The 13,764-nt window shown below is 37.1% G+C and overlaps 1 protein-coding gene across 1 annotated transcript in view; it reads right to left on the reverse strand.

Annotated features, from left to right (window-relative positions):
- Positions 1-13,764, reverse strand: part of LOC306846067 (CUGBP Elav-like family member 5) — a gene marked incomplete at both ends in the record, with an annotated part of 166,484 nt that overhangs the window by 32,918 nt on the left and 119,802 nt on the right. Inside the window, 2 exons of the mRNA XM_079379160.1 lie at positions 3,215-3,294; positions 4,844-4,972. Of these exons, the coding sequence (XP_079235286.1) occupies positions 3,215-3,294; positions 4,844-4,972 (209 nt within the window). The remainder of the gene's footprint in view (positions 1-3,214; positions 3,295-4,843; positions 4,973-13,764) is intronic.

The raw sequence follows: 13,764 nt of genomic DNA on the forward strand, positions 1-13,764 counted from the left end.
ATGGCCTTGAACGTTCATTTGAGGATAATTACTCTCAAGGTTGAGCTGATCTCCAAACACACATTTACAGTGGTTCATCAGAGACATTTCTCTACCTGTCTTTCGTCTCTGTGACAGTTAAACGCGGTCTGAGTGTTTTTTTCCTCAGTTTGATCATCCATACTCCTCCCTCTCCTTCTCTTTCTCTCTACTTCTTGTCCTGCTGTCAGGGGATGGAGAAATACACCTCTTTATCTGTCCTTTCAATGTGTGGCAGAGGAATTATTCATCTGAACCACAGAGAGAGAGAGAGAGAGTGAGAGAGAGGTTGGAAAACATGCAGAAGGGGTGTGATAAAGAGAGTGAGAGCTGTAGAATAGAGAGGGAATGTTCAGAATAGCATACTAACATACTGCTTGTATGCTATATTGCAGTGTGCAGTATGCATACGGTGAAATTTCCGTGTAAGGAATACCCAGATAGCGCGTGAGGAATCTGCAGCATTTTCTGTGCTGATTTTGACAGAAAAGCTGTGGAATTCTGCAAAATAGACTGAAGTTAACCAAAATTATTCATCCAACCTCATGACATTTCAAACCTGTACGACTTGTTCTGTGAAGGATGAAATACGAGTTATAATATTGGATCTTTTGCATGCAATTAGACCCCAACTGTGACTAAAGTGCTTCAAAAAAAAAAAAAAAATCATATGATGACATCATAAAAGTTGCTATAATCCAAGTTTTTGGAAATCATACAATATGTTTGCGGTTTTGTGATCAACTTTTATGATATGTTTTAAGATGTTTATACTGTATATAGTTTATTTCGATATATGTTAAAAAATATTGCACTTTAATTAGCTACTTTTCATTAGCAGATTGTAGTCTAACTACAGGTGCATCTCAATAAATTAGAATGTTGTGGAAAAGTTCATTTATTTCAGTAATTCAACTCAAATTGTGAAACTCGTGTATTAAATAAATTCAATGCACACAGACTGAAGTAGTTTTAGTCTCTGGTTCTTTGAATTGTGATGATTTAGGCTCACATTTAACAAAAACCCACCAATTCACTCTCTCAACAAATTAGAATACTTCATAAGACCAATAAAAAAAAAAACATTTTTAGTGAATTGTTGGCCTTCTGGAAAGTATGTTTATTTACTGTATATGTACTCAATACTTGGTAGGGGCTCCTTTTGCTTTAATTACTGCCTCAATGCGGCGTGGCATGGCGGTGATCAGCCTGTGGCACTGCTGAGGTGGTATGGAAGCCCAGGTTGCTTTGATAGTGGCCTTCAGGCCATCTGCATTGTTGGGTCTGGTGTCTCTCATCTTCCTCTTGATAATACCCCGTAGATTCTCCATGGGGTTCAGGTCAGGCGAGTTTGCTGGCCAATCAAGCACCATGGTCATTGAACCAGCTTTTGGTACCTTTGGCAGTGTGGGCAGGTGCCAAGTCCTGCTGGAAAATGAAATCAGCATCTCCATAAAGCTTGTCAGCAGAAGGAAGCATAAAGTGCTCTAAAATCTCCTGGTAGATGGCTGCGTTGACTGTGGACTTCAGAAAACACAGTGGACCAACACCAGCAGATGACATGGCAGCCCAAATCATCACTGACTGTGGAAACTTCACACTGGACTTCAAGCAACATGGATTCTGTGCCTCTCCACTCTTCCTCCAGACTCTGGGACCTTGATTTCCAAATGAAATTCAAAATTTAGCAACAGTCCAGTTATTTTTCTCCACAGCCCAGGTAAGACGCTTCTGACGTTGTCTCTGGTTCAGAAGTGGCTTGGTAGGCCTTTTCCTGAAGACGTCTGAGCGTGGAGACTCTTGATGCACTGACTCCAGCTTCAGTCCACTCCTTCTGAAGCTCTCACAAGTGTTTGAATCAGCTTTGCTTGACATTATTCTCAAGCTTGCAGTCATCCCCGTAGCTTGTGCACCTTTTCCTACCCAAATTCTTCCTTCCAGTCAACTTTGCATTTAATATGCTTTGATACAGCACTCTGTGAACAGCCACCCCTTTCAGTAATGACCCTCTGTGACTTACCCTCTTTGTGGAGGGCGTCAATGTCCGTCTTCTGGATCATTGCCAAGTCAGCAGTCTTCTCCATTATTGTGGTTTCAAAGAACAAGAGAGACCCAGAATGTACCGTATACTGTAGGGATGGTCATCAATTGAAACTCAAATATAAATATTCTAATATTTTGAGATACTGATTTTTGACTTTCATGAGCTATAAGCTCTAATCATCAAAATTAAAACAAAAAACTTTTGAAATGTTTTACTTTACATGCAATGAATGTAAAACATATGAAAGTTTCACTTTTTGAAATAGCTTACAAGAAAAAATGAACTTTTTCACGACATTCAAATTTATTGAGATGCACCTTTATATACTTCGTAAAAAGAGTAACACGAATGTTGTTTAATAACTAAATATTAAAATTAATATTATGCAGTCCACCTAATTAAGATTGTCATCTTTGTGCAAGTTAAATATTAATTTAATTTTGCACATTTCAAGATAAGATATTTACAAGTTGAAATAAAACCACTGTAAGATGGTTTGAATATATATATATATATATATATATATATATATATATATATTGAGTTTTTTATATATTAAAAATAATAGCGTAACTAACTTCTAGTTTAACTATTAAAATTAATATTATTCTTGCATATAAATTAACATTATATGCTTGCAGTAAGCTAGTGCTCCATTCAGAAGAGAAGGTAAGATGAAACAGAGAGACTGACAGCAGCTCATTTGCACTTATATTGGCACTGAAGCTGTTTGAGCTCAACACATAACAGCAGCTCTGCCTTCAACATCCGCAGTGCATGTGTGCGCTCGCTGTTACATGAACGTGTGTGTTCACAAATGCTATTGTGTCCATTAGCTTTCCTGTAGCTCAAATAGTAGAGCATGGTGCTAGCAACTCCAAGATCATGGGTTCAATTCCCAGGGAAAGCAAGAGCTGATAAAATGTAGAAACTGTAACTTGAATGCAATGTAAGTCGCTTTGGATAAAAGCGTCTGCTAAATGCATAAATGTAACTTGTTCAACATTTTAGGTAAAAATGCATATGAATGTATAGGTGAAAGTGAACATTACAGGTCATTTACCTTTTGAATGAATGTTTAAAAGTACCTCAAACCTCAATTAATACGATCTTATAAAAGCTGCATGTATAATAGTGTGTGGTTGTACTCACAGGCATGGTCTGACTCCCGTGCAGCCCGCCGATGGCAGACTGAGCCTCGGTGTGTGTTGAAAACTTTACAAAGGCACAACCTGCAAACCACACACATGCACACAAAAGAAGAGCAGAGAAATAATGAGGAAGACTGGTGGAGGTTATCAGCAGCGGAGTGTGTGTCTCTGGTGAATGCAACACTGGAGATGAGAAAGAAGATGTCCACATAAACAAAACACTCATTTTACTTTCTTAGAGCACCGTATTATCCATATATGATTTATTTTATGAGGGGCTGTTTCTAACCCCATAAAGCTTACTGTACTGTATTTGATATGCAAATTTCTAAGGCTCTAAATGAACGACACGATCAAAACTTTGCTGAAAAACCTATTGTACACAATCTACTCCACGCCTTCTGTCATCTGATTAATAGTTTAGACTTTTTAGCAAGGAAAAGGCCTTTTAGTGTAATAAACAAATGTCCACCTTCAGCTCATGCTGCCAAATCTTTACTGATATTTGTAAAGTAAACATAATAAAATGATGAACACTGGACTGAAGCAACTTAAATTTACTTGATTGTCAATACAATATTGTTTAAAAAAATCACGAGTCTCAAATATGATCATCAGGCTTTTGACGAATGTTCATCTCTCAATCATTGTATTGCATTGCATTATATGTTTTGAGCATAAAACTAAGAATTTAAATATCGTCTTACTAAGACATTTTATTGGAGATATAGTGACAACTGATGTTTACATCATTTTATGTAAGCATCTGCTATGCTGTTATAAAGATCTCATTGATTTATATTACATGTATCAGAATATCATACTTTCTTGTCCATATAAATATGAGGATCTGCACCAAATTTCATATTTTTGCCCTGTTTGAGCCTCTTAATAAAATACACATCACATATAAACTCATATCAGACTATTTTAGCCATAAAACTATATGATGCGCAACAAAAACACATGCAAACTTTTCTTTTTATATTTTGTCAAAAGCATCAAAATCTCTTCCATTTTAAATATATATATACATATATATATTAGACTATTATTTTTACAGTGATAAAGATCACAGCATATCCATGCAATAGAGGGTCATGTGATTGAACGGCGCAGCTGATCATCAAATCTTCATGATTTCGTGTTGAGTTCAAAACCTCTCACGTCGTTTCCCTCTTCACACTTTTCAAACACGATTGACCTCTCTGACATATCTCCCCTCTTGCTCTCCCTTAATGGACACAGCGATCGCAGTCTGTGTAAATAATTCCTGCCCTGACCAAGCCGGGGTTTGTCAGGTGATATCGGCACCCGAATGGATTCTGCCATGTTAGCTCTGAGAAACTCCATCACATGTCGGCTTGACGTGCACGTGTTCAAATAGACTGACGTGATGAAATTGAATGTGTAAATGAAAGCACTTCTGCTCAAGGTTGAACGCTGCTTTTCTGTTTGTTTGTTTTGACTGTCTTTTTCTGTAGAAGGTCACTATTTTTTTATCAGCTCAGAATATAAAATACACCTCAGACTTTACCCTGAAAGACACTCGGATGTCTGTCATTCACTACCGAGCTCATAAAACTGCTGCGAATGCTGAAGAGAGATGAAAGGAGGAACTAAAACTCACCTTTACTGTTTCCATCAGGGCCTCGTAATACGGTGCACTCTTCAATCACTCCGTAGGGCTCAAACAGGCGGTACACGTCCTCTTCCGTCTGCTGCTTATTCAACATGCCCACAAACAGCTTCCTGTCCTCTGAAACACAAACACACAAAGAGTATATAAACTTCTACTGTATCTTCGTTGCACACAAAAATGGCAAGAGGACAGGAAATCATAGGGAATATTAGATATTTAGGCCACAAAAATTTGCAGTTTGCAGACTGAATCATAGTCCTGGATAATGTCAAATAATCCCAAGACAATTAATAACAATCTTTGTTGGCTGCACAACAAATATACGACACAGTCACAGTCCAATTCACAAACAAATGACACTGATGAACAAATGACTCTTTTGAGCTGATTCTTTAAAATGAACGCCGACTGCAACTTAACCGTCTGAATCACTGTAACGAATGATTCACTGAATCAGAGAAGTTACTAAATCACATCAGTTTCACGAAATGATGTCAGAATCAAAATGTATAATATGTAATGTATAATACATATTATATGATATGTAGATATGTTTTCACAAATACATAAAAATAAATAACTAAAAAAATATGTAAACATTCACAAAAGAAGCTTTTTTGTCGTAGGCTATACTTATGAATCAAATTAAATAACGCAAATATTACAGTGCGAATACAAATATAAAAATAAACTAAAATAGTACAAGAACAAAAGTAAAATATGTTACAGAAATATTTTTAGTTTGTAAAGCATGTTAAAATATACTGGAGTCTGAATTCTATTATAAGCTCTGGTTTCCTCTGTGAGTGTCCAGGCCTGACACTGCAGCAGACTTTATCATCTTTATGAGTCCAGGTCTGGTCTCTCCCCATCAGCATCCCCATGAGCTATATACAGCAACACACTAACGGCCAGAGACACAGACGGAGAGCTGTGTCTATATAAAGCATCAGTAAAACGCCATCAAGAGCTATGCAAGGCCAGAACCTAGACACACACACACACACGTTGGTTTTTCTGGTTTATGGGGACTCTCCATAGGCGTAATGGTTTTTATACTGAACAAACTGTGTGTGCTATTGCCCTACACCAACCCTACACCTAAACTTAGCCCTCACAGGAGACTTTGTGCATTTTTAGATTTTCAAAAAAACACAATTTAGTATGTTTTTTAAGTCTTTTGAATTACGGGGACATAGGCAGTGTCCTCATAAACCACCTTCATATTGTAATACCTCTGTCATACCCATGTCATTATACAAATATGTGTCCTCATAAACCACATAAACCTGCACACACACACACACACATTCTCTTTATGGCCCTGATGGAAACAGTAAAGACTACACATCCTTCACTAAGCTCTCCTCTGGGATGTTTTACAGCTGTGAAGCTTTCACTTAGCTGTAGAAAACACTCACATGTATCCCAGCACTGTAACAACTTATCACAGAATAAAATGCATGCAAATATATTTGACAAATGTAGTTTGGAACTATTAAGATTTTTAAAATGTTTTTTAATGTTATTTTAGGATCCTTGATATATTATTAGTCTTAATTTTAATAATTTTATTTTTACATTTTAAATTTAGTTAAAGTTTTATTAATACTGTTGTGTGTTTTTGTCATTTTTATTTTATTTTAAATATGAAACTAAAATTGCATATGTGACTTTATTTATATATAATGACTTGATATTTAAAAACATATATTAAATATTAAAAATATTCCCTAATTCATACCTATTATCAAATTCTCATTGGTCGGTGGATCTCCATCAGATTGTGAACTGCTGACCACATGATGGAGTGTCACAAATCCTGGTGTTTGTCCTTGCCATGCAGCATCCCAATTGAAATAAGTGCTTTCTTGGTGTTCTGTAAACTGTAGTGTGTACGTGCTCTGAGTTTGAGTCTGGTTGTTGATACGCTGCTTGTGTTACAGATACAGAAATAAACACACACCAGCACAGCATGTATAAAACAACAGACTCTCGGCACCGGAACGATCATACATACAAACATCTCACAGCGACACACACGCTCTTGCCATCCAAACACACATTCCCTCTGCTGTTTACCCTTGAATCCAAGTTGCATCATCTGTGCGTGTGTGTGTGTGTGTGTGTGTGTGTGTGTGTGTGTGTGTGTGTGTGTGTGTGTGAGCGTGTGTGTTCAGTGCTTTGGAGGCAGTAAGTCTTTGAGATCTCTCTCTCTCAGTCTCTCTGCGCTGCTGGTTGCAGACTATTGCAGTTGAGTTGCAGTGCTGCAGATCTGTGACCTGTAGCCTTTAATGAGAGAAACCGTCTCACATACACACACACACACACACACACTGCCTGAAACACAGGCAATACACTGAAATTCTGCTGGGTTTACTTGTGCTGTTGATCTCTAGAAATGGACTCGTAGGAAAGAGAAATCACAATGAAATCTCTTTTTTATTTCAATTGTGGTTTCTCGACAGCAATGGAAACAAATGGAGAATAAATGTACACGTCTCCTATTTCTCAGATGTTTCTCCTGAGAAAATCAAACAGTAATCTCACATCTTTACAGTTTCTGAGGAGATTTCAAAAATGTCTCATACACTGTACTATAGTCATTTTTTTTTTTTTAGTATATTTCTATATAGATTTACTTTTTTATAGTTTTAATAATTTAATTACTAAAACTAGTTGCCAATGCTCATTTAAGTTTAAAAAGTTTTTCATCTAATATTTAAATGTACCTAATATTATCTTATTTCAGCTTCATTTAAATGACCAAAAATATGTTTCATAGTTTTAGTTAATAATAACACAGACTCAGATTTGACAAGTTACCCCAGTCTGAAAATTTGATATTTTAATATAAACTCAAAGATTTCTTATCAAATGATTTGGGCTGCCCCACATTACCCACATTTTTACCTCTATATTTCACTATAGTTCTATATTCTATTATATGTGAAATCAATTTTATTTAAATTTTATTCTGAAGGTTTTTATAGAGGGGTTTGTTCATATAGCATTTGCCTGATTTTACACAACATTTGATCTAAACACAGTGAAAATGTATTTATTTATTTTCTGATATATGGAATGATAAAAAGAGACATCCAAAATCCTTTCAGACTGTAATATGTCAACAAAATGCATATAGTTCAACTTTTCACCCTATTCACCTGGGGTGTTTTTAAGAAATCAGAGGTGAAACATCAGCCATGCAAAATTCTGAAAAAGAAAAAAGTTATATATGCAAGACGAAATGACTATAAAATTGAATTTAGTAATTTTAGGAGAAACATCTGGGATAAAGTTAAAGATTAAATGAAAGCAACTAAAATCTGAACTGTGCAACCACTCAGAATAGCACAGCTCCTAAACGCTTAAAACGAACAGATAATCCTGTCCATCTAGATGAGATGCTCAAACAAACAACAGCGTTTCGTAAGCACCACAGTCCCAGTGTTTTGGGAAATCAACCTTACTTAAAAGTTGTCTCTGCATATTAAGCTGGGACAGAAGAAAATATTATAACATCAGCATCTCGAGAGCAACCTGTGAGCAATAAAACACTCCTCTCGGGAACTGTCACTTTGATTGACAGACACACTCAATTGCTGATGATGCAGATAAATTACCTTATCCGTCAATAAACACATACTACAGAGACACCATATTTACAATTTATATTAGACCACTGAAGCGTCTCTCTCTCTCTCTTGTGCCAGATCCTGCTGGCCACAATTCTAATTATCTGCACAGACCCCCTCATTTGCTTCTCATTAGCATGTTGAATATTCATGAGTCTAATCTGTTAGCCCCTCCCTCCCAGGGGGCCGTCGGAATCTACGCACACCAGCTCTGTTCCAAAACCTAGTGAGCTGCTTTACACACATGTACATGGCATTATTTGATGCCTTAAAGGAACAGTTCACCCTCAAAATGAAAATTCGTTGAAAATATACTCCATCCGAGATGTAAATGATGTTTCTTCATGGGAACAGATTTAGAGAAATGTAGCACCACTTGCTCACCAATTGATTCTCTGCAGTGAATGGGTGCCGTCAGAGTCCAAACAGATAAAACATATCCACAAGTAGTCTAGGCTTTTTAACTTTAAATAGTCACTTCTGGATAAAATATGAGTCCATAATCCATAATCACACTTCCTCCAGTGAAAATCTCAATCTCCTGTTGTCTCTAACATCAAAATCCACCCACATATTTGTGTAGAACTGTTTTGGCTTGTAAATGGTGCTTGATCTGTGCATATTTCTCTGCATCTGTGCATAAATCGAGATGATTTTTCAGCTGTATTATGGATCATTTTAACTGCAATCAATGGTTTGAAGTTCGTCTTGATGATATGTCTTGGATTTGTTTCTTACAAACACTTCAGAAGCTGATAATTGATTGACTGGAGTGGTGTGGATTACTTGTGGATTATTGTGATGTTTTTATCAGCTGTTTGGACTCTCATTCTGACGGCACCCATTCACTGCAGAGGATCCATTGGTGAGCAAGTGATGTAATGCTACATTTCTCCAAATCTGATGAAGAAACAAACTCATCTTCATCTTGAATAGACTGAGGGTGAGTATATTTTTTAGTTTTAATACAACTATTACTTTAAAAAGATGTCTAAAAACAGAGCTATTGAATAGGTTTTCAAGCATTGGAAAAGCACTTCCTTTTCATTTCTTTGGAGCGTGTGCATTAATGTGTGAGGAAAAACAGATTGATTATAGTTCTGTGAGCTCTCAGAGACAAGAAAGAGAAAGACAACAGAGAAATGAGTGGAAGAGAAACTGCAAAGGCTGAAGGGACACGGGGAAAAGTGGGAAAGGAAGGAGAGATGATGCAAGGATGAGTTAAACGCGTGCAGTCCTGAGCTCTGCTGCTTTGTGCCGGAGGGAACGTTAATGTTCAAGACCTGTTTGGCAATAAAGGACACACACACACACACACATTTAAAATGTGCCATTGGGGATTGGAGTAAAAATGGGAAGCGGTGTGTGTGGAGTTCGTCTGAAAGATGAGTTTATATAGGGTGAGAATACGCCCTCTTTTTCCTGGCTGGGATTTCTAAATTGTCTAAAATGTCTGGGTTTTGGTTCCCAAAAGAATCTTGCAGTGATCAATTCTTAAAAAAAAAAACCTTTTAATATTCTAAAGAACCTTTTTGCACAATAAAGAACCTTTTGTGGAATGAAAAGATTCCATGGATGCTAAAGGTTCTTCATCACTGCCGATAAAGACGCTTTATTTTTAAGAGTGTAATTGCATGAAGTATGTTTCTAGCATTAGCTATTGAAGCAGACTGCCTCATTTCTCCAAAAATCCCATTGTACAAAGTCATGACAACAAATCCGATGTTAGCAAACCAAAACTCTCAATGTGACTGACAGGCCGAGACCAACTCAAAACAATCGGCCGTCACACTGACAGGTGTGATTTCTCACAAAACTTATTTCAATGATGTGTGTCGAGTAGTGGGACATTTTCTGTATGCTGTTCCATAAAAATAATGCTTACGGCACATTTAAATAATACAACCTACAGGATTTCACACTTGCACACACACACACACACAGGCACACTGTTTTGCTCAGTATGTAATCTCGGTTTGCCTCAGACTGACAGAAAACTCGCCGCAGATCAAATAAACGCCTTTATTAATAAATCAGGAGACATTAGAGTCTGTCAAACAGCGTTTGCTGATGACAGAGCGGTGGGCAGAGACTCCAGTGAAACACTGAGATTTTCTATAGCGCTCGGACACTTCATCTCTGTTCCTCATCCATAAAGTATTTCAGTGTGACATCACATCAGACGCAACCAGATGATCTGCACCTGTTCAAAGTCTCGGCCTGTTCAAAGATGCAGACAAAAAATGAAAGTAGATTATTACCGATTTTGATCAAATGTGACAATAAAGCCATTTATATCGTTGCTAAAGATTTCTATTTTTAAATAAATGCTGTCCTTTTGAATTTTCTATTTATCTGAACAAAACGCATAAAAGTTTCCACAAAAATATAAAGCAGCACAACTGTTTTCAACATTGATATTAATCAGAAATGTTTCTTGAGCAGCAAATCTGCATATTAGAATGATTTCTTGTGACAATGAAGACTGGAGTAATGATACTGAATATTCACAGGAATAAATTACATTTTAAAATATATTACAATAGAAAATGTTATTTTAAATTGTAAAAAATATTTCCCAATATTACTGTTTTTACTGTATTTCAAATCAAATAAATGCAGCCTTGGTGAACATATGAGATACATATACATGGCCCATACTGTATATATATGGGCCACATTTACTAAACAGGGCAAAGTAGTGTTAGAGCCAGTGATGGGGACTCGAGTTTGAGACTCGGACTCGAGTGCGACTTAAGTCGCACACACAGTGACTTCAGACTCGACTTGAGACTCGACCTTGAAAGACTTCAGACTCGACTCGGACTCGAGCTGCGGGACTCGTGAACAATGTTTATTTTTAGGAAACAACTGATGAGCTCGCTGTTATTCCCCTCCCTCTGTTACCTATAACCTGCCCATGTAACACGTGACGTACTACGTATCTGCTGCGCGCGGCGCGGCCGGCCACACTTTTTAAATTTTATTTTAGGCGCGGCCGCCATACATTAGAGGACAACGAACAAACATGTCGACTGCTGTGCCATTCATCGTTAGCTTTGGATTTAAGGATAGATTATACAGTTGGTACATTAGTAAAACCATTACGCCTATGGAGAGTCACGTAAACCACATATCCAAGTGAGTGTGTGTGTGTGTGTGTGTGTGCGTGTGCGTGTGCTTGCGTGTGAGAGAGTGTGTGACCAGTGTGGTCATTGAAAATTTGTTCAGATATATATCTTCACAGAAAATGAGCCAAGGCCAATGAGTCTGAGTTTGAAAAAATAATTAATCGTATAATTTTTCTCTTGATAAAAAATGAAAACGGGTCCTACAGATCCGAACACCGTACAAGGGTTAATTGCCAAACTTGTGGTGGTCGATTAACGTAATCATTTACGTGCCGCTGGCTTCCATCACGTTAATTAACGTTGTCTGCAAACAGGTTACAGGATTATTGTTGATCATGTAACATTACACTGGTTTGAGAGTTTGGGATGTGTTGACTTACAGTAGTTTATAAACTATGATTAGTTGCATTTTCATTGCCATTTAAGTGAAATTATTGAACTTAAATATACAAGCTTGATAAAAATGATCATTCTAAAGAAAATTTCAGATGGCTTTTGCATCTGAACTCTTCATATATTTCACATCGTTTGGTTTGTTGCAATAGTGTTTTGCATTTAGCTACAATGTGATGTTTGACCATATTAAGTCTTTCTTAATTTTTGGTCTGTACTGTACTGTGTGTTCATGCTACAAGTTAAAATACAGATAATATTAACTTAAAAGTAAAGCATTCTTGGTGTTTTTGTCATGTTGCAATAGCCTGTTTACACTGATTATATATAAAAATCAAAGCTGATACTGTATGCTAATAGATAAAGGAGTCATAATAACATATTCCATGCTTTGAATTCCTTATATATAGCTATGCAGTGTTGGATGGGTCGCTGTACGTGATGCAACACTTATTATAACCAGATACTTAATATAATGAAGAGACTTGAGACTTGACTTGGACTCTAGCTCAGAGACTTGAGACTTGACTTGGACTCTAGCTCAGAGACTTGTGAGCATCTCTGGTTAGAGCGCAATTCTATAAAAGTGCCGATGGGAGGAAAATTCTGCATGTGATTTACTAACAATACACACAATAACGAACACAGATGCAGCCAAAATTACCGACATTTGTTTGGACATGGAGCAAATTTGACATTAATTTGACAAGTGCAAACATTAGTAAATTCATTTGAATACTCTCCTCCCATAAATTTCACATCTGAAAGGGAAACTCCTACAAATGCATTTTCAATAAGGTATTTTCACAAAAATAACTGCACTGTAAAAAAAAAAAGAAAAGTTGAGCAAACTTAAAAATTTAGGGCAGCCAGCCTCAGCTGATTTTTGAGTTTTCTCAACTTATTTTTTAGGAGATTTTTGAGTTTTCTCAACTTTTTGGTGTATAAAATTAAAACAAGTTGAGAAAACTCAAAATTTTGCTGAAGCTGGTTGCCTTCAATTTTTAAGTCTGCTCAACTTTTTTTTTTTTTACAGTGTGTGCCCTTGCCCTTTCAGTGCTAATTCTTCACTCTGCGTGGTTCCACTTTATATTAGGTGGCCTTAACTACTGTGTACTTACATTTAAATTAATCATTTGGTACAATGCACTTATTGTGTACATACATGTTTCTACATTGCACATATATATTTTTTTTAAATACCTATTATAATTAATTTCTGTAATTACAAGGTTGACCAATCCCTTACACCTTAACCCATCCTTAAACCTACGCATACCTCCAAACCTGTCCCTAACCTTACCCATATCCCACCTCAATAGCAGTAAAAAGTGTTTTGCAATACAATATGACCACAATAAGTGCATTGTACATTGTTTTTTTTGGTGTAAGTACATAGTACGGGGAAGTCGTGGCCTAATGGTTAGAGAGTCGGACTTGTAATCCGAAGGTTGCGGGTTCGAGTCTCCGGCCGGCAGGAATTGTAGGTGGGGGGAGTGAATGTCCAGCGCTCTCTCCACCCTCAATACCACGACTGAGATGCCCTTGAGCAAGGCACCGAACCCCCAACTGCTCCCCGGGCGCCGCAGCATAAATGGCTGCCCACTGCTCCGGGTGTGTGTTCACGGTGTGTGTGTGTTCACTGCTGTGTGTGTGTACTTGTTTATGCTACTTTGTAAGGACCAAATGTCCCCACAAGGATAGTAAAACCTGAAATGTTTGACATTGTGGGGACCGGGCTGTGGTC

The sequence above is a fragment of the Barbus barbus genome, assembly GCF_936440315.1.
Source record: "Barbus barbus genome assembly, chromosome: 26".
In the NCBI taxonomy this organism is placed as follows: domain Eukaryota; kingdom Metazoa; phylum Chordata; class Actinopteri; order Cypriniformes; family Cyprinidae; genus Barbus; species Barbus barbus.